Source organism: Engystomops pustulosus, chromosome 8, assembly GCF_040894005.1.
Source record: "Engystomops pustulosus chromosome 8, aEngPut4.maternal, whole genome shotgun sequence".
Classification (NCBI taxonomy): Eukaryota; Metazoa; Chordata; class Amphibia; order Anura; family Leptodactylidae; genus Engystomops; species Engystomops pustulosus.
Genome location: NC_092418.1, coordinates 46354344 through 46381822, shown reverse-complemented (window position 1 = coordinate 46381822; position 27479 = coordinate 46354344). Strand labels below are relative to the sequence as shown.

General features: G+C 41.9%; 1 protein-coding gene across 1 annotated transcript; it reads right to left on the bottom strand.

Moving 5' to 3' along the window:
* Window positions 1-4174: 4174 nt before the first annotated feature.
* Window positions 4175-27233, bottom strand: PDAP1 (PDGFA associated protein 1). The gene is made up of 6 exons (XM_072120838.1): window positions 27076-27233; window positions 22618-22709; window positions 18445-18546; window positions 17190-17308; window positions 5725-5876; window positions 4175-4490 (listed from the first exon to the last, which is right to left on the bottom strand). Exons 1-6 carry the CDS (start codon window positions 27086-27088, stop codon window positions 4432-4434), a joined length of 537 nt encoding a protein of 178 aa, XP_071976939.1. The 5' UTR covers window positions 27089-27233; the 3' UTR covers window positions 4175-4431.
* Window positions 27234-27479: the final 246 nt, after the last annotated feature.

Here is a 27479-nt window from a genome sequence, read left to right as displayed (position 1 = left end):
AAGCAACAGATTCACGATTTCTGCTGCATTCTTAATCTGTCACACCCAGCATTATACACGGAAATAGCACTTTTAGTGAAGTTTCCGACTTTCAAAGTAAATGTGCCCCAATTTAATTTGATAAATGTGCCCCAATTTATTGCAGACACCTTTGATAACAGTTGCAACTATTTTTTGTAGCCTAGGGCAAAAATACAATAATTTACCAACATCCAGAGGTCAGTTTGTAACTAGGGATCATATGCAAGTTGGGTGTTCTTAAAGAGAACCCGTCATGCAAAATAACCCCCCTAAACTAAATAGATTTTCATAAACTGCCATTAGAGAGCATTGCCTCTATCCCTTCATTATCCCTCTACATGCCTGTAACCCTAAGCAATGAGGTCCTAAAGCTGTATGCAAATGACCTGTGAAATGTCCAATGAAGCATTAGCATATTCAAGCTGTCCACTCTATTCATGAGTGGGAGGCACAGCCACACCCCCAGTGCTTGACTGACAGCCTGTATAATGGAGTGTGTGTGTGTGTGTGTGTGTGTGTGTGTTACAGCAGCTCCAGGAGGCAGCCATGTTATAGCAGAACATGTCAGATTCATGTGTATCTGATGTCTGTGTCTCTCACCTGTATATTAGGAGGATGCAGCATGTCAGCAGATGCAGCACTCACACTAGCCATGCTTTACTATACATTACACACAAACATGAGCAGGGGGAGGAGAGAGGTAACAGGGGTGACATCACTGCCTCTGACCATGTGACCAGCCTCATTTACATAATAAAGAATAGATGATTTTACAATGATTAATGTATGAAATAACTAGATAAAGGCTGGGATGGGATCCTTGTGAGCTGCTCCAACAGGTAGTAGTGACAGGACAAGTGACACAGACCTGATGACAGGTGTCCTTTAAGTACTGGACCGCCTGTATATATATATATAAATATTTGTTATTAATAATATTAACAATTCTTTATGTAAATAGTACCATTGTCATTGTTTATAGTATATTTAGAGAGCACCAATGAAACATATTAGGTATCGCTAGGGCCCAAAAGTCCCAATCTATCAAAATATAAAACGGTTGATCCCAGCAGTGAATCCCGTAAAGGAAAATAGGGCCCAAATGTACAAAATTCCATTTTTTTTTTGTCATTTGACAATACATAAAAAAAATGGTATCCACGTGATCCTAACCGATTCAAGGAATAAATTACATGTGTCATTTTGAGCATAGGGTTAAAGCCCTAAAAACTGTTCACAAGATATTGGCACAAATGCATTTTTTTGTTTAAACGATTTCATTGCATTTGGAATTGTTTACCAACTTCCCAGTAACTGCCATGGAATACTATAATATACAAGGAAGCAGAATTTGTTAGTCAGAATCAAAGCCCTCATACAGCTCTGTAAACGGAGAAATAAAAAGTTGTAGATTTAAAAAAAAAAAAAAAAAGGGGAAGTGGGTTAAAGCAAGCCTCCTCTGTATGGAGTCTCTCTGCTCCATAGTCTTGGCCATGGTTCCACCATATAGACTATTCCTAAGTGTAATATGTATTTATTATCACGGTCATATAAAGTATTGTTTTGTAATGAGTAAAATATTTTTTTTTTGGCATATCTGTATTTTTATACAATGCCCACAACCACATCCATTTTTAGGTTGAGCTAACAATGTATTATTGTGCATGAAATAAACACCTTGAGCTGTCACAAAGCTTAATGATGGGTTAGGATGAGGTCGCTTCAAGAAACAGAAATTCTGCCAAATCTCTTAAAATAATGTAGTTTATATGAGTACCAAAGCAGGTACTTGTGCATTTCCATATTTGTACCTTAATTATTCAGTATAGAGCAGGTGAAAGATATGTTATATTGTACCTTTCATGGCAGTCGTCCACTGGGAGGGGCTGGAAAGGAGCAGTTTCCACCCCCACCCACCCTTGGGAAATTGCTCCTCCATGTGTCCTTTTCAAATATATGAATAACTCCCCTCACTCGGGAGTGGCTGTAGAGGAGCAGGGGGTGTCGCTAAGCCAAGTGATGGGTGTTTTAATATATTTGAAAAAGACACATGGAGCAGTTTCCCAAGGGGGGGGGGGGGGCTGCTCCTTTCCAGCCCCTCCCAGCGGACGACTGCCTATTCACACAGCAGATGCTAATGAAAGGTACAATATAACATCTTTTTTTCTGTAAAACCTATTTTTTATACAAAAACACTTTGGCAGTGTATGTACTATGCTCTGTGGGGACTGGGGGAGTGCTAAAAATGGGTCTCCTGGTGACAGGTTCCCTTTAAGTTATGTGCAATAATGAGAAATTACTCCGGAAAAAGTAATAAAATGACAAATATAGTTAAAGGAAATTTACCATTTTAAAAAAGTAAAAAATATCTACAAATACTTCCCTATGCTTCCCTTCATCTTGATCCTGAAAATAGAGTTATAAAAAGTAGGCCAGAGCGCTGCTAATTATGCACGCCCTCACCACCTCACTGTATGGGAGAGGGAGGTGACGTCATGGGAGAGGCGTGAATTCACACCTAGTGTGAAAGATGGATAGAAAATCTCATGTCACAAAGTGGGTGTGCATAATTAATTCAATTCAAAAGTTATTTTCATTCAGTGTAAAAAATAGTGATCTCCTGTGAAATACACATCGGAATGAAAAACTTTGTGCCACATATTTCTTAAATATCTATCTAATGATCCTATAGCTGACCCTGTATTTTACCCACAGGGGTGAGGGCGGGGGGATGAAATTTTTTATTTAGAAACTACATCCAGCGTAGCCTAGGAACACTTATAAAATTGGTTTCCCAGTGATCAGAACCAAACCAAGGAATAAATTACATTCAGCGTAACCCATCCTGTGCCCATCACCAGAAAACGTAGTTTTTAACTGTTCAGTATGGCCGCGTTTCGTACAGATAATGCTTTTAAAATATGCAAAGGAGCCTGAGGCGTTCTGCTAAGTGCCTTTTGTCTCGGTCGATAAGTAATATATTCATGCCTCTAGGAAGACTGGCTTCACTTGCATGGCTTTGGGAGCCGGAGAAGTCACCGTCCCTCTCTCTGCCATGATTGAGAATCTCCGGTTCTCTTAACACAGTGTAGGCGGAGCTAGTCTGCTGAGGGGCATGAATAAATTACTTATCGCAGGAGCTAAAAGGCGCTCAGATGAGTGCCTTAGGCAAATTTATATATTTTAAAAAGAGCTATTTCTACAAAACACAGCAATTCTAAAAGATACAAAAAATAAGTTTTCAAGGGATGGGTAAAGGATGGAGAAGTGAGCTGTAAGCATTTACCATTAGGTAATGGAATGATAGATGTCTTTTAATAACTTAATTCTCCTCCCCACTGAAGATGGGGATTTTTCTCATTATCTGCCAAGATTATAAAAATCCAAAACTCTACATTAAGTGCTCAAATTTAGTATTATTGGATACATTTTTGTAAAATGTCTGAAGATACTTTGATAGACACAGCATAAACACCCGTCTTAGGTCTATAGAGATACAAGTCACTGATACAGGCGTCATAACTTCTATTTGGTGACATGGCATGGACTCCCGCAAAAACCATGTAACATATAGATGAGCAGGATGATCGCTCCAACTGATACTTCTGGTCAATATGAAGAGTGGGATCATTGCATTGTCCTCCCAGCATGCAGTGGGTGTTAGCTGCCCATGTAATGCAGTGCAGAATGATCCATAGATTTATGGCAGAAAAGAGGGAAAAAGCAAGGAGACGCCAGATGCATAAATTGTCTTATATGAAGTATAAAGTATCTTTCCACGTAACTCTTCTGAGCTGTGACATCCACTCCTCTGACTTACAATCCCAAATTGTAGAGAAGCACTGTACTGCACTTGTGCATTTGTGGCCAGATACAAAGATACAAATGACACATGATCCAAGTCTTCTGACTGGGTCCGGTCGGGAGTGAGCTTTGGGCTAGTGCCCAAAGCTCACTCCCGACCGGACCCAGTCAGAAGACTTGGATCATGTGTCATGTCCATAGTTCTGTGAGCCGGCAGCCCATTATTGGAGGCAGAGATGGATTTTAGAGACAGGTAAATGAGTGGGAGATAAGGGACGGGGAAAAAAAGAAGTATTTTATACTGAAATCCTTCATTTTATAAACAAAACAGAAAAACAAAACCACCAAATTTTTGTTTAAATTCCAAACTTTATTCCCCTCTTCAGGACCCCAAAGCTCCACAAACACTCAGCATTAAATAAATATGTGCTCAGTGCATGTCCAGTCTTTCATTGCAGTATCCGCAGCATGTAAACGCTGTCATGACTTGATTGGGGATAGCATATTGTGGACACACAAGGGACCAGAGTACTGTCTAGACAAGAAGTCTACAGACCACTGCACCGGCCCTAGGATCCTCAGGATGTGGTCTCTGTGCGGTAGCAGTTACTTATTAAGGGACATGGATTGCATTCCTTTGGCTGCTGCTCCCGTCGGGTCTTTTACTGCAAAATAAAATATATATTAATATGAAGAAAAAAAGTCACAAGTGCAAATATAATTACAGCCATCTAAACAAGCCAGAATAGAAGAGAAAATTGAGAAATAAGTAACCAAATTAGACACTCTTGATATATACAGGTTATATATCGTTCACCAATATCAACAATGGCCACATTAGCCCTAAGGCTCCCTTTAAAGGCTGAAGCCGTGCTATGCCATGATTAAGGACAGGTTGTCTGTCTGAAACGCGTAGGCATTTTATCCGTCTGTCTGAGTGGACCTTTTACTAAATAAAGAAACCATCAGTGTTTGGAGCCTGGCTGGACCGTGCACTTTCTTCTATGAAGCCGCGCTATGCCAGTAAACCATGACAAAGCATGCAAAACCTGTATAGCTCAATCCTGATAGTAAGCGTTTAGAAGCTCCCCGAAATTTAACATTCTCTTCTTAACCAAGAAACGCTTCTTTCTTCCCACCTTATCAGTAATACTCTTCTATCAACAACCACCTCCATGGCTGTAACACTAAGTTTATGTGTAAAAACAGCATGGTAGCTTTATGTGCCCGGAGCAGTGAAGATCCAGACATGGCCATTGTGGCTTTTACATGCAGCAGATCTTGTGGGCCACATAAAAGGAGATGGGTGTTGCACTGGCGCATGGACCGCCATACACCAGTACAGCAGCACCATTCCCAGGGTCCTTCTCTGGGAAACAATTTTGAAACAAATACTTTTGCATTACTTAAGTTGTGCACAGTCTTTTTGCAACAATTATTGTGGGGTTGGTTCCCTAGACTGTAGCACATGCATCCTAACCAAATAGAACAGATGGTTCAACTATTATAAAATGAGTCGGGGGTGGAGTATGCATTCTGCCAGCTATAAATTATTAATACACAAACTACACTATTCACCTTCTAAACCGCGTTAAATAATCAAAATGACATTATGGAATCTCATATTACCAATACCGAAATAAAATCTTCTAAAGCAGCGTCACAGTTAGAGCAATGTCTCACTGCGTGAAGTGTCCCTGTAGGACTATACCCAAGTAAGCTACATTGTCTAATGTTTAATATCTGTATTGTGGAGTGAATGCCAATCTCTTTTTAAGGCCAATTATTGCAAGATTTATGTAATTTGTCAGGTTGTCCCATTTTTTGTGTGGCCAACAATTTCAAACTGTACAATCTCAAGTAAAAAAAATAATTTCAGAATAACCATTTGACACCAACTTTTTTTTTCTTCCTCTTTCTTCTTTGCCGCCTCTTCCCTCTGTTTTCGGATGATTGCTAAACGGGCCAGGTCAGCCTTTGCTTGGTCTGTTTTCCCTGCTAAATGCATCTTCATGTAGCGTTCTTTTGCCTTTTGCTTTTCTATTTCCTCCCTGTCAGAAAATAAAATGTTTACAGATGAGAAAAGGGATGGTGGAAAAGGTGAATGCATCTGTTACAAGACGGATAACACAATAGGTTTCCATGGGTTATCACTTTCTTATAGACTTCATTTATATATATCACACACACAGTATACAGCCAGCCAGCCCCCTGCCCTCAGTATATAGCCAGCCCCCGCTTATACTCAAGTATATAAGGCATACACACACACACAATGTACACAGCAAGCAATGCATGTATAGGTTTCGTTCTACAGGCACATGTACAATTGCAGCCTGGTGAACACAGTTAGCCGGTTAAAAAATTCATGATGCGGCAAAGCACAGTGCATGCACCACACTGTGATTGTGCACAACAGAAGGCTAAGAGCTCACACCTCCTCTCTGGTAGCCAGAACAGAGAGTCACAGTATACAGAAGTGTCCTTCCTAACCTTTACTCTTGGCTAAAGCTACACTGAGATGAACGGCTTTAAAAAAACAGAAACAAGTTTTTGCACTACTTTGAGAGATGTAGATGTTAGGTGTGTCCGAACCACTGAAAGGGCTGACGTCAGTTGAAGACAATATTGGTATTCTGTTATTTATTTATTTTTTATCAATTCTGTTTGTATTAAACAGGGAAAGAAGCATACATCGACATTTATAAATCAGACAAAAAGGCTCTGTATTCATCTAGATTAGAGCTTGACTATCAGTGAATAATCATTCATACATATGCCGATTGACAGACAAAATCGACGAATCAATTATCCATTTTAAGCGGTTATTTTACAATGCGATGTATGTGAACAAGAGAAGTTGGTAACAACGCTTTGTACAACAGAAGGCAAAAAATGAACCAGACATAAAATTACAAAAATTAAGGAGTGAAGAGCTGCTTGTGGCATCTTGCCCCTGTAATCTACCCACGGTTGCCAGGTCTTCACAAACCGCTCGTGGGTGTGGGAAGCCCAGCTTGATAGTTGCTCCGTACGGCAGATCTGTGCTACCTTATCTTCCCACACAGAGATGGGAGGTGCGCTTGTTTGCAACCAGAATAGAGGTATTAGAGATTTTGCTGCCGCAGTGAGTGTAATGAGGGAACCTCATGGGGTGTATATGTGCCCAAGTCTTGCCCGCATCCCCAACACTCCCCTGTAGGGTGCAACCCCCAGTGAAATAAGGCTTCTGGAGTTCTATACCAACGCGCAAGTAACTTCTAATGATTCTCTTGCAACCTAACACATTTTGAGAAACCCTAGGAGTGTTTTAGAACCCAGCTTTTCTGTTTATCAGACAATGTAAGGCCCAGCTCTTTCTCCCAAGCTAATATGTATAAAGGATAATCAGGTGCCCTCCTGGGTATTCTGTTATTCTGTCTTCATTTCATACTGGAAAAATCTAGAGTCCTTAGCACAACAACTTCAACTGCATTAATTTTATTATAGTCCCCTGCTATCCACAGGATAAGATATAAGTATCTGATATTGGAGAGAATTCAGAGGTATAACTAGAGCCGTAGCAGACGCTATAGGGCTGGCAGGACACCAAGACGCCTGCTTGGTTGAGAGTTGGCCAAAGCACCACAAGGGTGACCAACAAAACCACTTATATAGTGTATATCCAATTGAGTAGCATCTTTATTTATTAAATAATTTTATTCTGTTCCCATTATAAAAGCTCTTATACTTCTTGTGTCACCCCTTCCCCCTGTAGGCTCTTGTGAGTAAGGCCCTCACTCCTATTGTTTACTGTATATATAAAGTGTATATACTGTATGCCGAAGTATGATATACACTCACCGGCCACTTTATTAGGTACACCATACTAGTAACGGGTTGGACCCCCTTTTGCCTTCAGAACTGCCTCAATTCTTCGTGGCATAGATTCAACAAGGTGCTGGAAGCATTCCTCAGAGATTTTGGTCCATATTGACATGATGGCATCACACAGTTACCGCAGATTTGTCGGCTGCACATCCATGATGCGAATCTCCCATTCCACCCCATCCCAAAGATGCTCTATTGGATTGAGATCTGGTGACTGTGGAGGCCATTTGAGTACAGTGAACTCATTGTCATGTTCAAGAAACCAGTCTGAGATGATTCCAGCTTTATGACATGGTGCATTATCCTGCTGAAAGTAGCCATCAGATGTTGGGTACATTGTGGTCATAAAGGGATGGACATGGTCAGCAACAATACTCAGGTAGGCTGTGGCGTTGCAACAATGCTCAATTGGTACCAAGGGGCCTAAAGAGTGCCAAGAAAATATTCCCCACACCATGACACCACCACCACCAGCCTGAACCGTTGATACAAGGCAGGATGGATCCATGCTTTCATGTTGTTGACGCCGAATTCTGACCCTACCATCCGAATGTCGCAGCAGAAATCGAGACTCATCAGACCAGGCAACGTTTTTCCAATCTTCTACTGTCCAATTTCGATGAGCTTGTGCAAATTGTAGCCTCAGTTTCTTGTTCTTAGCTGAAAGGAGTGGCACCCGGTGTGGTCTTCTGCTGCTGCCACAGGTCATTAATATGAGCTTTGAGCTGTGATTGGTTACTATAGGCAATGCGTATAAGACACTTATGTGTGAGGGAAGATGGATAGGGATATAGAGATGGAGGGGGGGGGGGAATTTATCAGAAATGTCTGAGGTAAAACTGTTTCAGTTGCCCATGGAAACCAGAGATCGCCTGTAATTTTATAAACAGCTGGGGGAAAATGAAATTTGAGATAAGATTCCTTGCCATGGGCAACTAGAGCAGATCTACTCTCAGACACTATTGTTAAATCTCCCCATAGACAAACTGACAGATACAGTCACTGGAATGACAGTGTCCGAGGGAGAGAGAGACAGAAAGTCACTGAAAGAGACTGCCAGAGACAGAGTTTGTCACAAAAATGTATATATAAAAAAAAAAAAGGACGGTCAGTGACAGAGGGTGACAGACAGTCTATAGATGTATGAAAAAATATTTTTACTAATATTCTATTTTGTCTTAACCAAGAACAGTTATTTACTATCCAGGGCAATGCCGGGAGATACATCTAGTAAAAACTAAATGTGGAAGACAAGAAAACCTCTTTTACCAGTCCTTTAACCATGTGCATACACTGCCCCTTATTCCTGGAATCTGAAGCTTCAGTATTAGGTAGTTACATGTGTATCTCTGACAACGGTCCCGTTTTCCTGGATGTTTTTATGGAACTTACTCATGTTTATACTAATTTGGAAATCTACTGTGTAGTAAGGTCTTTTTCACATGAGTGTATGAAAACAGCCGTATACTACCCATTCTGTATTGTTTTCATGCAGGCAACATACGGCCCCAAGCATTTCAATGGGTAATACAGACATGCATTTACACACCCCTGTTTTTTACCTTAACTTACCGTACTGTAAGCAAGGCATTCATTAAAAAAAAAAAAATATATATATATATAGAGGATTTTCTATTTTCTCCAGCATTTCTGTTCTGTATGAAGTCAATGGGAGCGTTTAAAATATGTGTTGCATCATATGCTGCTGTACAGTTAGTTTGGAAAGTATTCAGACCCCTTAAATTTTTTCACAACTTGTTTTATTGCAGCCAACTGTTAAGCTTTTTCTTGCTCATTAATATACACTCTGTACCCCATTTTGACCCCCATAGCATGATGCCACCACCACCACCGTGTTTCACTGTTGGGATTGTATTTGGCAGGTGATGAGCAAAGAATTAACATTCAGTTCATATTAAAGTTCAATCTTCATTTCATCAGACCAGGGAATCTTATTTCTTAAAGTCTGGGAGACCTGTATGCGGCTTTCATATGTCTTGGACTGAGGAGAGGCTTCCGTCGGCACACACTGCCATAAAGCCCCGACTGGTGGAGGATGCAGTGATAGGAGAAAGTTCAACAAAGTCAACTATCTCCTTACTGCATTTCTGAAGCTCCGGCACAGTTATCTTGGGGTTCTGATTTACCGCTCTCACCAAGGCTGTTCTTTCACAATTGCTTAGTTTAGCTGGATGGCCAAGTCGAGAAAGAGTTGCGGTCATCCCATACTTCTTCCAATTAGGGATTATGGAGGCCACTGTGCTCTTAGGAACCTTGAATCCTGCAGAAATAGTTTTGTTACCCTGGCAGGATCTGTGCCTCTGAGCTCCTTGGGCAGTACCTTAGATCTCATGATTCTCATGTGCTCTGACTTCCGCTGTGAGGTTCTATATATACAATTAATACTATAATTAATTAATACTAATATACTAATTAAGTCCGATGACTGAGTAGAACCTCAGGGTGCATTCACACATGGAAGTAACGCATGCGTTTTCAAAGGTATCAGAACAGCTGAGAAGAGGAGACTTGCTTGATTACATAGCTGTTAACATTGTGTTTACAAAACATGTGCATTGATGCAATGCTATCGCATGTGTCTGTTACACTAGGTTAACACACGCATTTGAAAACGCAATGTTAACAGATATGTAATCAGGTAAATGTCCTCCTCTCAGCTGCATTACTGCAATGTGCGAACGCACACTCAAGGAGGATCAGAAAGAAATGGACAGCATGAGAGTTAAATATGAGTGTCACAGCAAAGGGTCTGAAGACATACAACCATGTGATATTTTAGTTTTCCTGTTGTTTAGTACAATTGGCTAAACAAAGAGTGTAAAATTTAAAGGCGTCTGAATACTTTCTGTACCCACTGCATATATGTGCAGTATCCAGAAAGACCTGAACCAGTGGAAGGTGCATTCCCCATCCATTTAGGCATCCATTATTTACCAGCCCATGGTATTCTAAATGGATACAGTGACATACGTGCACCTATGGATGAAAAATGTCACATATATACAGATCCATACAGCACAGAAATAAAGGACTGGAAAACTAATATGTTACTGTGAAAGGAGCCTAATAGTTTTACCACTAGATGTCAGCACACCATCCCCAACACTTACTGTTACCTTAAATGCAACACAATGTTCTATAACATGTTTATCAAGTGCTGGATACACAGACCATATACTATATCTTGTATGTTTAACACATATGTTTATCTTGTACCCAGTATAAATATTTGACAAAATATTCTGCACTATATCAATATCACAAACCTTGACCATGTGATGTCAAGTTAAGATAAGGAGATCAAAAGGGAAACTCTTGAGAATTGTGTTAGGAAACTACTTCAGGGTAAGAATGCTGCAGCCAAATGTCAGGGGTCAGTGGTATTTCTTTCCAGACACTGCATCTCCCCCATAGGATTATGGTAATCATTGCTAAATATACAGCAGTCCCCAGGTTACGTACAGGATAAGAACAAACCTACAGGACCGAAGTTAAATTTGTATGTATAAAGTCAAAACTTTATATGTTAGTATTGTAATCCCAGACAAATTTTTTTTTGGTCTCTGTGACAGTTGGATTTTAAACATGGATTGTCATAAGAATCAGGATTAACAATGAATATTAATTGCAGACACCTGTGATAACTGTTACAGATAATTACTGTAGCCAGGGGCTAATGTAAAGTAAATTACTAATATTCAGAGGCCCGTTTGTAACTAGGGGTCGTCTGTAAGTCGGGTGTTCTTAAGTAGGGGACTGCCTGTATTGTGAGCTGTGCCTGGTGAATAAAGAACATATTTAACCCCTTCCCGACATTTGACGTAATAATACTGCATGGCGGGAGGTGCGTTCCCGCAAAATGCAGTATTATTACGTCAAGCTTCTGGCGCCGGCTCCTGAACGGAGCCGGCGCCAGAAGCTGCGGGTGTCGGCTATATATTATAGCCGACACCTGCCTCTAACACCCGCGATCGGAGATTTCTCCGATCGCGGGTGTTAACCCCTAACACGCCGCGGTCGCGCTGACCGCGGCGTGTCAGAGGCATTTAAATGCAAGTTAAAGTGAATCGGACCCCCCCGCGGCGCTTACCGGGGGGGTCCGCTGCTCCGATCGCAGCCCCGGGACTGCCGGTGCCCGGGTCTGCGAGATCTTCATCCGGAAGCCGGGTCCCTGCCTCCTTGCAGGACCCGGCTGTAAGACACTGGGCATGCGCAGCATGCTCAGTGTCTTACATTACACAGTGCAATACATCTGTATTGCACTGTGTAACCTGTAAAATAGCTTGAACAAGTGATCAGAAGATCACTTGTTCAAGCTTAGATGTAATTACCTGTAAAAAAAAGTTAAAACAATAAATAAAGGTTTTTTAAAATAAAAATAAATAATAAAAGAAAGTCCCCCAAACACCACATTTCCCTGTACACAATTAATAAAGTATAAAAAACACTAAATCACAAAAAAACCCCACTTATTTGGTATCGCCGCGTCCGTAACAATGTGTACAATAAATCCTAATCATAATTTGACCCTCTAGGTGAACGTGGTTAAAAAAAACCCCAAAAAACTTGCCAAAAATTAAAACTTTTTATCAAATTGCTTTACAAAAAATGTTCTAAAAAGTGATCCGAAAAAGTTATAAGCGCCAAAATGATATCACTGAAAAGAACAACTTGTCACGCAAAAAATAAGCTCACAACCAGCTCCGTAAACCAAAAAATACTATAGTTATGCCGCTATAAAAATGGCAATACTAAAACAAATGTAATTTTTTCTATTCTAGTTTTCCTTCAATAAAATTGGAGAAATATAAATAAAACTATATAAATGAGGTATCACCGTAATCGTAGTGATCCGTAGAATAAAGATAATATATTATTGTTATGCTACAGCGAACACCCCCCCCAAAAAAATGCTAAAAATCCAAAACAAAAATTGATGATTTTATTTTCCTCCACACGAAAAAAGTTAATAAAATTGCTTCGATAAGCTAAACACCCTCTAAAATAAAGGGTTTTTTTTACAGTGCATCTCGTCTCGCAAAAAATAATCCCTTATTTGACTAAATTGCTTAAAAAATAAATAAAGATTGTATAGCCCATTCCCAACGCGCGTTGTTATAGAACAGTGTGGCGGGTAGTGACTTGCCAACACTGTTCAGACACAGTGATCGGGGCAAGATGGCGGCTGTTCCTGACAGCCATCCATCCTGCCTCATGGACCAGAAGGGTTCCGTCCCCCCCACACCCCCAGTTCATGATCGCTGCTATTGGCTCATCAATTCAGACCAGCCAATAGAAGCGAATTTACTTATGACGTCAGTAATACTGGTCACTATGTCTGTAGACACGGTGATCGGGGCAGGGTGGCGGCTGTTCCTGACAGCCACCAATTGTGCCTTGTGGTTCAGAGGGGTTTTGTTGCCCCCCTCTGTCCATGTTTGCCGCTATTGGCTGGTCGATTTGGTCCAGCGAAAAGCAGCAATATTCGTCACAATGGGCATCGCTAGGGTGAATAAGAGCAACACTTGGCGATAATTTCCCTAAGGAAAACGAAGATATGGTACAAAAGTGCTGGCCGTGCACATTGTACAGATTACGCTGTACAACTCTTACGAGCTGTTCCAATGTGCATGTCCTGCCGTATCATTTCTCCGTTTTCAAGAGGAAGGTATTAGGAAACTAATATTGGGACAAGAAGGACGGGGCCCCAGTACCTCTGGTTTAGATGTTCCAGGACAGCATTTTCCCGGTGAATTCTGCTGCTTCTAAAGGTAGGACTCAATAAAGAGTCTGTTCCAAAAGAGGAGTTAGGATGGACACTACATACTACTAAGAGACCTGCGACACCTCCAGAGTGACAAAAGTTTAGTTGGTCCCCTGGTATATTCTACCTCCTTATACGCAACACATTCACAATTCACGCCCAACCTGTTGTGAATTCATTTAGGTAAAATTAATAATTGTAACAACTGTTATGTCCCGTTGCTCCCTATACCCCTCCATTATTTCATAAGGGGCGCCACATAACGGGCACTGAACTTTCCCGAAATAATTGCAATTTCCATCTTGGACTCCATTGCACATCATATTTGGAAACCACCTATATGTTCAAAATGCTCATTTCACAACGTGTATTACCCTACACCACATATTACACCTTGCTAAATTCCCCAAGGGGTGTACATTCAACAATTAGGGTCACTTTTCGGGTTTTCCTCTGTTTTGGTACCACTACGGCTCCCCAAATGTATCCTGACACATGTGAAGGATTTCTGTCAAATTTGGCCACTAAAAGACAAACATCCCTCTTTTCCTCTACTGTGCCCCCATAAAGCATTTTATATGCACATGTGGGGTACTTCTACACTCGGGAGTAATAGTTTTACACCTTTTTTGGGGTTATTTAATATATGATCCCTTGTAGCTTACAACAATTAGGGGTAAAAGTGACATTTATAGGAAAATTTTCACCTTTTTAATGTTTAGGGCCTAATTGGATCATTAACCTGTAGGGGCAAATACATATATTACACATTGCAAAATTCTCTAAGGGGTGTGCGTTCAAAAATTAGGGTCACTTTTCGGATTCTAATCTGTTTTATACCACTAGGGTTCTCCAAATGCATGTCAAACATTTCTGTCAAATTTGGCTTCTAAAAGGCAAACATCCCCCTTCCCTTTTACTGTGCGCCCATACAACATTTTATATACACATGTGGGGTACTTCTACACTCGAGAGAAATAGGTTTACACATTTTGGGGGGTTATTACATATTTTTATCCCTTGTGGCTATAAAAAATTAGGGGTACAATGACCTTTATAAGAAAATTTTCACCTTTTTCCTATTTAAGTCCTAATGAAATCAAACAACTTTACGGACAAATACACATATTACACCTTGCTAAATTCTCTAAGAGGTGTGCTTTCCAAAATGGTGATACTTGTTGGGGTTTCCCTCTGTTTTGGTACCGCTACGGCTCTCTAAATGCATCCTGACACATGTAAAGGATGTCTGTCAAATTTGGCTTCTAAAAGGACAACGCCCCTCTTTCCCTTCTGAGCTTCACTGCGTACCCATACAACATTTTATTTGCATGTGTGGGGCAATTTTATACTCGGGAGAAATGCTAGTACACATTTTTTGGGGTTGTTTTATCTTTAATGCCTTATGGGATACAAAAAATAGCCGTAAAAGTGACTTTTTTGGGAAAATGTTCATATTTTTCCTTTTAGGGACCTAATTGAAGCAAACACCTGTAGGGGAAATACATATATTACACCTTGCTAAATTCTCCAAAGGGTGCACTTTCCAAAATGGTGACACTTGTTGGGGTTCCCCTCTGTTTTGGTACCACTAGGGCTCTCCAAATGCATCCTGACACATGTAAAGGATGATTGTCAAATCTGGCCTCTAAAAGGCCAACGCCCCTCTTTCCCTTCTGAGCCCTACTGTGTACCCATACAACACTTTATATGAAAAAGTGGTGCAGTTCTGTGCTTAGGAGAAATAGTTTTACACATTTATGGGGGTTGTTTAATCTTTTATCCCTTGTGGCTTACAAAAATTTGGGGTAAAAGTGACTTTTTTGAGAAAATGTTCACCTTTTTTCCCTTTTGGGGCCTAAATGAATCAAACACCTGTTGGGGCAACTACACAAATTACACCTTGCTAAACTCTCCAAGGGGTGTACTTTCCAAAATGGTGTCTCATGTTGGGGCTTTTCTCTGTTTTGGTACCATTATGGCTCTCCAAATGCATCCTGACACATGAAAACTTTTTCAGCCATATTTGCCCTGCAAAAACGAAACAACGCTCTTTCCCTTCCAGGTGCCCCACTGTGTCCGTACAGCGGGGTACAGTGACAAAATGGGTATTTGCATACTCAGGAGGAATTGCCCTCAACATTGTAAAATGCATTTTCCTTTTTAACCCATTGTGAAGGTGCAAATTTTAGTGTTCAATGAATCTATTGTAAGATAAAATTACATTTCTGTAATTTCACTGTCATTTATCTTTCACCCTCATGAAACGCTCATAGGGTTAACAAAATTCCCAAAGGTTGATTTGAATATTTTGAGGGGTGTAGTTTCTGAAATGGTGTCATTTGTGGGGGTTTCCTGTCATGTGGGCCTTATAAAGTCACTTCTAACTAAATTGACCCTCCAAAAGTAGGTTATGATGATTTTCGTGAAAATCTGTAAAATTGCACCTAAAGTTATAAGCCTCCTAACATCCTAAAAAAAGGAAAACATGTTTGAAAAATGATGCCAAGTTAAAGCAGACATATGGAAAATGTTAGTTATCAAGTTATTTTAGTGATATGACCAACTTTCCAAAAAGTAGAAAATTTTGAATTTGGAAAACATTGTTTTTTTCAAAAATTTTGCCAAATTTCCATTTATTTCATAAATAAATACTAAATATATTGATTAAATTTCTCAACCAACAGGAAGTACAATGTGTCACGAAAAAACAATCTCAAAATCAACTGGATATGTTAAAGCGTTGCAAAGTTATAACCACTTAAATAGACACCTGTCAGATTTTAAAAAATGGGCCGTGTCAGGAAGGTGAAAAGTGGCTTCAGCGTTAAGGGGTTAAAACATGCTGAAACCTCTGCCATACCCCATGTTATCAGTGAGTAGCTGGTTTAGCAGTATATTACTTATACCTAGTGAGGACGGCTGGGTATGTCATATTATCAATCATTTGACTATTATAGTCCACGTGCAGCACCGTGACCCTGAATATAATGCAGACTGTGCATAAAATTAGGTTTTTTTTTTAAATTTGAATAAATATTTTACTATTCAAGTCACCTTTTGAAGAAGATGGTAGAAATGTTTAAAGAGGACCTGTCACCCAATAACACTGTGGCGGGGTACAGTGTAATTGTCAGACAGCTCGCAAAGCTGTCCGACATATTCATGAGGGGGCGGGGTTGGGGCGTGGCTAGGGGCGGTGACTGCCGCTTAGCGCGCAGCAGTCACTGCCGGCCTATGGAGCGAGCGGGGAAGAGGCAGCACCTCCGACCGCCCCCTCATGAATACATCGGACAGCTTTGTGAGCTGTCCGATGATTACATTGTACTCCGCTGCAGGGGCGTTTGATCGAGCACTTACTAAAGTAAGCAGCTCCTAGTGCCGATAAATGACAGGTCTTCTTTAAGAGAAATTCTAAATAATATTACTACAAGCAGTCCTCTACTTAAGGACACCCGACTTACAGACGGAATTAAAGACTAACCCCTCTGACCTCTGGTGAAGCTCTCTGGATGCTTTACTTTAGTCCCAGAGTGAAATGATCAGCCGTATGGTATCTGCAATAAAGCTTTATTGATAACCCTTCATCCAATTACAGCAAAAAACTACTGGATTTAAAAGTCATGGTTTTGCCCTATGCAAAAGAAATTTTAACATGAAAATTATTGGAATTAGATACATTAAACAAAATGTATTGTTCAAAACCTACCTTTCTCTTCGAGACAGCTCCTTAGGTCCCTCTAGATCGAGTTGAGTGACCTTCTTAGATGCCTGTGCTGCACGATTAGGATTCTCTATGTCAATTAAGCCTTCTACTCCTTTACGCTTCTGTGTATTGTTAAAATACATAAATATTAAAATCTTATTACTTCCAAATCTAATAGTAAAATCTTAATAATTACACATATATAGGGTTGCACCAATACCAGAATTTTGAGTGAAAAAGTATTGCGATACTCGATACTGATACAATCAGTAAAAAAGCTTTTTCTGAATTTAAAATGTTTATTAAAACAAACAAAAATCTGAATCAGATCGATTCTTTAGAAATCTATAGTTTGTATGACACTTGATTTAGGGCTAGATACATTTTTTTGGATACTTTTTATTGCTTTTTTATGGGGACAAGATGGCTAAACCCACATTTTTTTTACAGCATTTATCGTGCAGATTCATTAATGATAGTTTCATTGTGTGGGTCATTACAGACTTGTCTGTGTGATAGGATCTTATAAAGCAGGGCATCAGGCACCATGGTTTTTTAACTTGGATCCAAGCGTGATTAAGAGAATAGTTGCTTCTGGTGGTCCCTTCCTCCCACAACTGGCACCCCCGCGCCGCTTTCAGGGGTGCCGATACTGCTATGTTGCTGTTCTCATAAGCCCTCTTGGATTTAAGGTTTAATAAAGAAAAGAAAATGGTTGTCCTGAAGAGGTTAAGGAAGTATGATAAAAGCTGACATGCTGCCTGATGCCCTGGGACCTGTACTACAGGCTGTATGCAGAGCTGCTGGCAGACTGGAGAAGCCTTGGCCACCTCTAACCCCTCATGTGCCAGACAGGAGACATTGCTGCTACCTTGTACTCCGATGGCACCCTCCCCCCAGCAGCAGCTAGCGGGGAAGGCAGTCGGACTGTGGTCTTCCGCAGGGGAGCTCTCAGGAAGGTTAACCCCTTCCTGCTCAGCTCCTGTTGTAAAAGCTTCTCTCCAGCGCTAAGCGCTCTATGATCGCAGTGTCAGGGCAGGGGAGTGTATTGTACCATTCTGCCTTTCTGAAAACCGAAAAGGTACCAAATTTTCGATGGATCGTGCAACCATGGTGTTAAAAGTGCTTAGAAGTTGTACATCTATTATAAGGTGATATAGCTAAAGATATAAAACCTCTATTTAGAGATACCCATCAGTGTGAGTGAAATAGAAAGGAAAGGTGAAACAAAAAAATCATCAGTTTCACTTGGATATACCTTAAATTCATCATCCTCGTCGCTCTCATCGGAGCTGTGATCTTTCTTTTCCTTTGTGGGGTCCTCTGTAGCTCCTCCACTTCCTTCCTCGAGTTCTGCCTCCTATGCAAACAAATAAAATTGTTCAATTGGTTGGTCACATCTCAGTATTGTTTTTTTATGGGGCGAGGGGGGAATTCAATTCATCACTTTATATACAAGAGAGAGGGTTACCAGATTAATCTGTCCCCTTGTAACCTCAGCTGGGCAAAGCATGCAGCCAATTGATCTTCTTCCAGCCCGACTAACAGCATTATCCGGAAATTAGTGTTCATCTGCATTCCAGATTCTTTCCACAAATTACAAACACTGTAGTATACTAATTATTAAGCACGGTCATAGACAAATTTACCAACATTAGAAGAGAAAAAGTAAAAAAGAAAGGGGAAAAAGTAATGAAGAAAAGAATGGGGTATTCTAAATATTATTGTCCCCAGCTATCAGGCCAGTCACTCCATTTGGCTTCCAAATCTCTGGTTCTGAAAGCGCTTACTTCCCACATGTTATATTCCCTTCCTATTAACTCATTTACTTATATTACATTGCCAGTTAAGTGGCATCTACCACCAGGATGAAGGACTGTATGGAAATTAGCCTTAGGAGCTTAGCTAGCCCGCCCATGGCTCCCCAGTATGCAGCCAGCCCGCCCATGGGCCCCCCAGTATGCAGCCAGCCAGCCCGCCCATGCACCCCCCCAGTATGCAGCCAGCCAGCCCGCCCGCCCATGGCCCCCCCCCAGTATGCAGCCAGCCAGCCCGCCCGCCCATGGCCCCCCCCCAGTATGCAGCCAGCCAGCCCGCCCATGGCCCCCCCCAGTATGCAGCCAGCCCGCCCATGGCCCCCCCCCAGTATGCAGCCAGCCAGCCCGCCCGCCCATGGCCCCCCCCCAGTATGCAGCCAGCCAGCCCGCCCGCCCATGGCCCCCCCCCCAGTATGCAGCCAGCCAGCCCGCCCATGGCCCCCCCCCAGTATGCAGCCAGCCAGCCCGCCCATGGCACCCCCCAGTATGCAGCCAGCCAGCCCACCCACCCATGGCCCCCCAGTATGAAGCCAGCCAGCCCGCCCATGGCCCCCCCCCCAGTATGCAGCCAGCCCGCCCGCCCATGGCCCCGCAGTATGCAGCCAGCCCTTTGCACCCCCGGTATGCAGCCAGCCCGCCCGCCCGCGGCCCCCCCCCCCCCCCGGTATGCAGCCGGCCAGCCCTTTGCACCCCCGGTATGCAGCCAGCCAGCCCTTTGCACCCCCGGTATGCAGCCAGCCAGCAAGCCCTTTGCACCCCCGGTATGCAGCCAGCAAGCCCTTTGCACCCCCGGTATGCAGCCAGCAAGCCCTTTGCACCCCCGGTATGCAGCCAGCAAGCCCTTTGCACCCCCGGTATGCAGCCAGCCCATGGCCCCCAGTATGCAGCCAGCCAGCCCATGGCCCCCAGTATAGACTCAAGTATAAGCCGAGCCGCACACAACTGTGCTTATACCTGAGTATATATAGTATTAATTTCTGAAACATCGGGGTTAGTGACCATGCAGTTTTTTAATAATATCACCTTACCTGTACTCTTGTTTATATCTCTAGAGCAGTGGCGTATAACATTGTGTTAATTGCCACATTAAAGTCTGCACCAATAATTAGGTGACCCTTATATTTATTAGTCATTTTGGTGAAGACTATTCATGACAGTATTTACCTGCTTTACATTTTATTATGATATTTCAACCCCCTAGTATCTTGTTCGATATTTATATGTTGAAATAAAGTGGTCTTCTTGACTGTAATACTGCTGCCTTTCTCCTAATATCTGAGGCAACAAAAAACTGTGGCTAAAATGTATCAGCAAACTTGATGGTCTCCTCATACAATAGTGGAGATTCTTGTAACACTCAGACTTAATATGCTTCAATGTGTCATTATGTGGTCCTGCAGGCGTGTTTATTACACAGATTGTTCTCATCCCTAGCTCTTTATACAGTAAACGTGGCATGGGTTTGTCCGTTAGCGAGTTAGACAATCTTTGCAATACAATAGCGAGACAGACAAAAAGCAAGATATAAAGGATTGTTGAGTTAATAAAGTAGCAAATTCTGTAACTGCAAAAATGTTTATCAAATATACCGGAGCGTGGCCTGGTCGCCCCGTGGCCATTTTTAGAATGGTATACAGCTAGGTCAAGTATACAGATGGCAAGCATCTGCTTTGCCACATGAGTTTGCATGACCTTAGCTTAGGTCGATGATCAGACTAACAGCAGTTGGTGCAGTTGTAATAATAAATGTCCTATACTCACCCCTCTCCTGTTGGCTCTTCCCGTCACCCCAAGGCAGATTGCAACTGCTGCTGTAGCGGGACCCACTGTATACAAAGACCAGTGGAGCCACAATGAAGCAGAGCACCAGAGAGAGGTAATAAAGGGTAGTTTTTCTTTACTTTTAAACCCATTAACAATTTATATTTAAAAGGTCCTGATCCTGGACATCCCCTTTAAAGTGTGTGTATATAATATATACAAATACATATAAGACATTTGTTAAACACGATTATCAAACCAATGACAAACCCACGTTCACACAACTGCATTCGGCAGTTTCAGTTACACATTCCGTTTACAGGAGAAAAAAAATAGCTCGGCAACCTGCCTCTGTTTTTCCCGCTATTGATAATAGAAGGCCCAATAACGTCTATGGGGACTTTGTTTCAGTTACCCCCACCTTAGGCTATATTCACACGACCGTATGAGAGATCTATATAAACGGCAATGGGCGCACCACGCCTTACGGGAGCGGTATGGTGCAGCACACGTGCGACACCATGCTGTCCCTTAGCCGGGAAAAAATAGGACATGCCCCATCTTTCCCCGGAAATATGTCACCGTGCGCCATATATCGCTATGGAGAGGGCGTCACCCCCCTCCCTCCTCTCCCGATGCAGACATGTGCCAACAGTGCTACAGTACAGCGAACAGAGGTTCGTCTGAATAAAGCCTTAAACTGAAAGAATAGCGAAAAGATCAGACGCAGGTGTTAACTGGGCCTAACTCAGAAGATTTATGAGATAGAGAAACCATCACTTAGTAATCTGCCACATAGAGATGTCAAGTTACAGCAGGTCTCACCAACCCACTCACTGCGTACCAACCAAACATTACCCAGCAGTCCACTTCAACCTCTCCGCTGAGGGAACACTGCAGTGTCTCCCATTATTAATAGTTTAGATGAGCACAGCTAGGATAGTAGAGGATAGCAGCAGCCTACAAATAAGGGGAAGCACATGGTGCCAGTTCCTGCTATCTTGTCTGTAGTGATCAGGGGCAGTGGGACATGCTGCTAAGTGCATCCAAAGTATTGCAGCAGTACTGAATATTACCTGGTACTATCCTATAATGAATAAATATTTTCAGTTACTTTATCAGTTTCCCTTTCTTTTGTTCTTTATAATCTAACATCTTCAGTAAGTCATCAAGTACAAAATCAAGGCGTAAGTAAAGAGAAAAAATAAATTTTGAAAATAAATAAATAAATAAATAAATAAATCGGACAGATGTGTAGAAAAGTACATCAATTTATTTATTTCAATTACAGAGGATTACAAGTTTCAAGGGAGAACTTCCGTCTTCAGATCCAAAGCCAGAGAGTTGATCCGGCTTTGGATCTAAAGAGGGAAGTTCTTCCTCGAAACGCGCAATCCTCTGCAATTGAAATAAATTGATGTACTTTTCTACTAGTTGACGCCTATCTGTCCAATTTTTTGCTTCCACCCTGATGTACATATAGTGGACAATGCGATCCAGGATCTAGGACTCTGTGCTACTTCCATAACATTAAATTTGACTTGTAAAGTGCTACAGAATAGGATGGTGCTATGTAAATGAAGATTATTATTATAGGTTATTTTATAGCTTAAATAAGGTGCCCCCCCCCAACCTCATTTTTATATATTGTATCAATCGAGCACGGAGGAGGCTATGCTTGCTGTACTATGAATCCACTGGATGTGTATTTCTATGCAAAAAGAGGATGAAAATAAAAAGACCTACAGGTAAAAATAAAACATTCTGAGCGGAGAGTAAAATACGAAAAAAAAAAATAATAACAACACAATCCTGTTTTCTGTGAAAAGTGCCATCCTACAGTGTAGACCTACCAAAGCCTTCTCATGTTCAGCCTTAATCTGAGCATCGATCTCCTCCGGACTTGTGTACTGCCTCACCCGACCCTTGTGACCTCCTTTTCTTCCTGCATAAAACAAGATTACAGCCAGACTTCATACCTGTACTAGAAAAACGGACACGGAAAGAAAAACTGCTGATGTATTTTCTTGTATTTCTGACATTACCTTTTCCATACCCAGATATATTTCATCTTTATGAATGAAAGGATCGAGGACAAAAAGCTCACAGGAACCCAACCCGAGTATTAAGTGCCCCAGTGGCACTAGAAAAGCTGCCATCTACAAGATACCAATGGAGGAGGGAGAATATTGGATGAAGAATGTGTAGGAGGACAGGCCTGTCAGTCACTGGTTCTCCAGGGGGCAAGGAAGATCATTCATAGGGATCTAATGGAGTTGTCCCACAATAATTGCCTTTTATCCAGGACATTGTCAGATTACTTTAGGCCCCAAAATCCCTCTGTGCCCTGGCACTACCACAGTTAAAGGGAGTGTGAATAGAAGAGCTGTCTAGCTTTGTAGGTCTATGGGTCTACATGAGCATAGAGAACATTAGAGCAACATACAGTGAATGGAGAAAAAGAATCTTGAGACCAACGTTCTATCCATTGTTCATGAGGATCCACCTGGCAGAGCACCAAATGACATGACATTTATCATACGTAATAAAGGTCTACACAAGTGAGCACAATGGCATTAATAAGAATTGCTTTTTAGTTACTCAAAGCAGCACCATCTTCTGCATGGGAGTAAGCTGCAGAGGCTGTGCTGCAGTATCAGACAGTCCCCTTAAAGGGATTGTCTACATTTAGCAAATATATGTTATTATTTGTATAAGAAAAAAATTAAACAATTTCCCAATATACTTTCTATATCAATTCCACATGGTTTTCTAGATCTCTGCTTGCTGATCGCTGGGCAAGTGGAGTAATAAGCGGTGTGTGTTATAACCAGCCGTGCACCTGGGTGACATCACATGACCAACAGAATAACATCCACTTGAATTAAACACTGAAGCTTCATATAGAGTGACAGTGACCAGAGAACTAGAAAACTGGTGAGAACTGATACAGAATGTATATTGGAAAATTGTATGACAAAACAATACAATTAATGTGCTTAAAGTGAATGACTAAATAACATTAAAGGGGTTCTCCAGCCATTTAGATTGTCCCTAATAAGCTATAGCTAACACTTATAAGTTATATATGTAACACTTTTTCTCTATGATATATGGACCGCATACTGCAATTTTATCCCAGATTTAGTATTTTTTAATATCAATATTGAAGGTATCCATTACCAACCAATAGCAAGAAATAGTTATGTTTAACCAATAAAGACATTGCATACATTACATCTGTATAATTGCATCACCCTCAAGACGAGACTCCACCTAGGGGACTACAGCCTGGTACTGTTACCCACTGGGGCTCATCAGTAACCTACTTGATGTAACACTGGGGACAACAATGCTGGGTAACTAAAATGATGACACAATGATGAATACTGGAAAACATGAAATGAACCTTATGCAATTCCTTTTACCATTCTGATCACATTCTCACTAATCAGTGTGAGCATTCAATAAACCATTGCCCCATGACTAGACGAGAAGATTTAAGAAAACGTATGTTCAGTGTCATTGTCTTTAACAGGGTTTGTAAGGGGCAATGCTTGAGTTTCCAAACTGTATTTTAAAAAAAAATCTGAACATTTCTATGATTTCTATGTGGGCGCGCTCACAGTAATCTTGTATGAACCAGCGACGGCCATCAGACACTAAAAGCATGTGTGACAGAAGTAAACAGCAAGACCTTCCTTGGCCAGGGGTAGCAAATCATTTCTAAAGCTCTAAAACAGGTACGAATTGACATTTAATTAGTTGTTGATAGGATAAAGGATGATAAAACACATTAAGGGCAATGTTTGTCACCATACAACCCAGGAAGGTAACGTAAACTAAACTATTATAAACTAATGGAATGATTCAGATACAGACAATCAGCATAGCAAAGGCTATTGGAACCTGTCACCAGCTAAAAATGACATTCCTGTCTCCTGTCATCAGGTCTCTGTCACTAGTCCTGTCACCACTACCTGTTGGAGCAGCTCACAATGATCCCATCCCAGCCTTTATCTAGTTATTTGATACATTAATCATTATAAAATCATATTTTCTTTATTATGTAAATGAGGCTGGTCACATGGTCAGAGGCAGTGATGTCACCCCGGTTACCCCTCCCCTCTCCTCCCCCTGCTCATGCCTGTATAGTAAAGCATGGCTAGTGTGTGTGCTGCATCTGCTGACATGCTGCATCCTCCTAATACACATGTGTGACACACAGACATCAGCTACACAAGTACCTGATATGTTCTGCTATAACATGGCTGCCTGAAGCTGCTGTATCTCTCCTATACACCCACAGGCTGCAGGGGGCGCCAGCACCAGGAAGAACATGGGGGAGCCATTACACCTCACATCATTGTACAGGCTGTCAGTCAAACACTGGGGGGTGTGGCTGTGCCTCTCACTCATGAATAAGCTGGACAGCTTGAATATGCTAATGACTCATTAGGACCTCATTGCTTAAGTTTAATGGCATGTACAGGGATAATTAAGGGATAGAGGCAATGCTTTCTAATGGCAGCTTATGAAAATATATTTCGTTTAGGGGGTTAATTTGCCTGACGGGTTCTCTTTAAAAAGCTGCTTGGGGGGAGGGGAGCCATATGTTACCTTTTCTATGCTTCTCTCTCTCCTCCCTCACCATAGTGCAAGTTTAGTGTGGAGGAGGGGAAGCACCTGATGAGTACAGAAGGAGGGATTCCACCCAGTCACCATAACACTATAACTTGCTAATACTTGGATAGTTATATCAGGGATAGACTATATTAACATGTGTCTCTACTACTAAAATATACAATGTATGCTGAAAGATTAGTGACCTTGAATACCATCTGGTGCTCAATCCCTCAACCAGAATCTCCTCCCATAATAATGTAACAGGAGAGGTGGAGATGGGGGTCTGGCTGTGCACTGTATATATTGTATAGTGGTGGGGGTCTGGCTGTGCACTGTATATATTGTATAGTGGTGGGGGTCTGGCTGTGCACTGTATATATTGGATAGTGGTGGGGGTCTGGCTGTGCACTGTATATATTGGATAGTGGTGGGGGTCTGGCTGTGCACTGTATATATTGGATAGTGGTGGGGGTCTGGCTGTGCACTGTATATATTGGATAGTGGTGGGGGTCTGGCTGTGCACTGTATATATTGGATAGTGGTGGGGGTCTGGCTGTGCACTGTATATATTGGATAGTGGTGGGGGTCTGGCTGTGCACTGTATATATTGGATAGTGGTGGGGGTCTGGCTGTGCACTGTATATATTGGATAGTGGTGGGGGTCTGGCTGTGCACTGTATATATTGTATAGTGGTGGGGGTCTGGCTGTGCACTGTATATATTGTATAGTGGTGGGGGTCTGGCTGTGCACTGTATATATTGTATAGTGGTGGGGGTCTGGCTGTGCACTGTATATATTGTATAGTGGTGGGGGTCTGGCTGTGCACTGTATATATTGTATAGTGGTGGGGGTCTGGCTGTGCACTGTATATATTGTATAGTGGTGGGGGTCTGGCTGTGCACTGTATATATTGTATAGTGGTGGGGGTCTGGCTGTGCACTGTATATATTGTATAGTGGTGGGGGTCTGGCTGTGCACTGTATATATTGTATAGTGGTGGGGGTCTGGCTGTGCACTGTATATATTGTATAGTGGTGGGATGTCTGGCTGTGCACTGTATATATTGTATAGTGGTGGGATGTCTGGCTGTGCACTGTATATATTGTATAGTGGTGGGATGTCTGGCTGTGCACTGTATATATTGTATAGTGGTGGGGGTCTGGCTGTGCACTGTATATATTGTATAGTGGTGGGGGTCTGGCTGTGCACTGTATATATTGTATAGTGGTGGGGGTCTGGCTGTGCACTGTATATATTGTATAGTGGTGGGGGTCTGGCTGTGCACTGTATATATTGTATAGTGGTGGGGGTCTGGCTGTGCACTGTATATATTGTATAGTGGTGGGGGTCTGGCTGTGCACTGTATATATTGTATAGTGGTGGGGGTCTGGCTGTGCACTGTATATATTGTATAGTGATGGCTGGCTGTACACTGTGTATATGGTATGGTAGGGGAACCACATTGTGTCCCACCGATTCCATACACTGTGACATTACCCCATTGCTTCTCCCCACCAGCTGGGCCTTGGCGCCATCCTCCCCCCGGTGTCATGATGTCAGCACAGTAATCACTCCCCATCTTTGTCCGCTCAGAGCCGCCTTCCTGTCTGTACACACACATTACACACTCTACATAACCGCAGTCAGCCGGACATCAGGCTGCACATGGCCGCCGCATCCTCACCTCCTTTCGGCATGTTATCTTCACTCTTCTAGCTGCCGCTTCCTCTCCCACAACTTGATGGGCACGCGCCTTAGGGCCCTGAACCGAAGGGCAGTTCTTACAATTGCCTGTGTTTACACCTATTTCTAAAACAGCCGTATATCGCCAATATGCACAGAAATCCAGATGATTCCGAGATTTAATTGAGTAAAAAATAAATAAATCAGGATTTTGTGTCATTAACAGATGTAGAAGCCGGATTGGGCTGATATTTTCAGCAAGGCATTAATATGGACAACCTTTCTGATGCAATGTGCCGCTTTCTCCTGGTCCTTCACGCAGCGTCTTGGTTTTTACACTAGAATGTATGTGGGGGATGAACTTGTCAGACGTACAGTATAAAATATACGACGAACAATGCAGCG

What these genes read in the sequence shown, in the direction of transcription:
- PDAP1 (XM_072120838.1), bottom strand. An exon ending in CTGAACATGAGAAGGCTTTG is followed by an intron (nt 18,547 to 22,617) that starts GTAGGTCTACAC and finishes TTGTTTGCATAG; the next exon opens with GAGGCAGAACTCGAGGAAGG. An exon ending in GAAAGAGGAAGAAAAAAAAA is followed by an intron (nt 4,491 to 5,724) that starts GTTGGTGTCAAA and finishes TTTATTTTGCAG; the next exon opens with TAAAAGACCCGACGGGAGCA.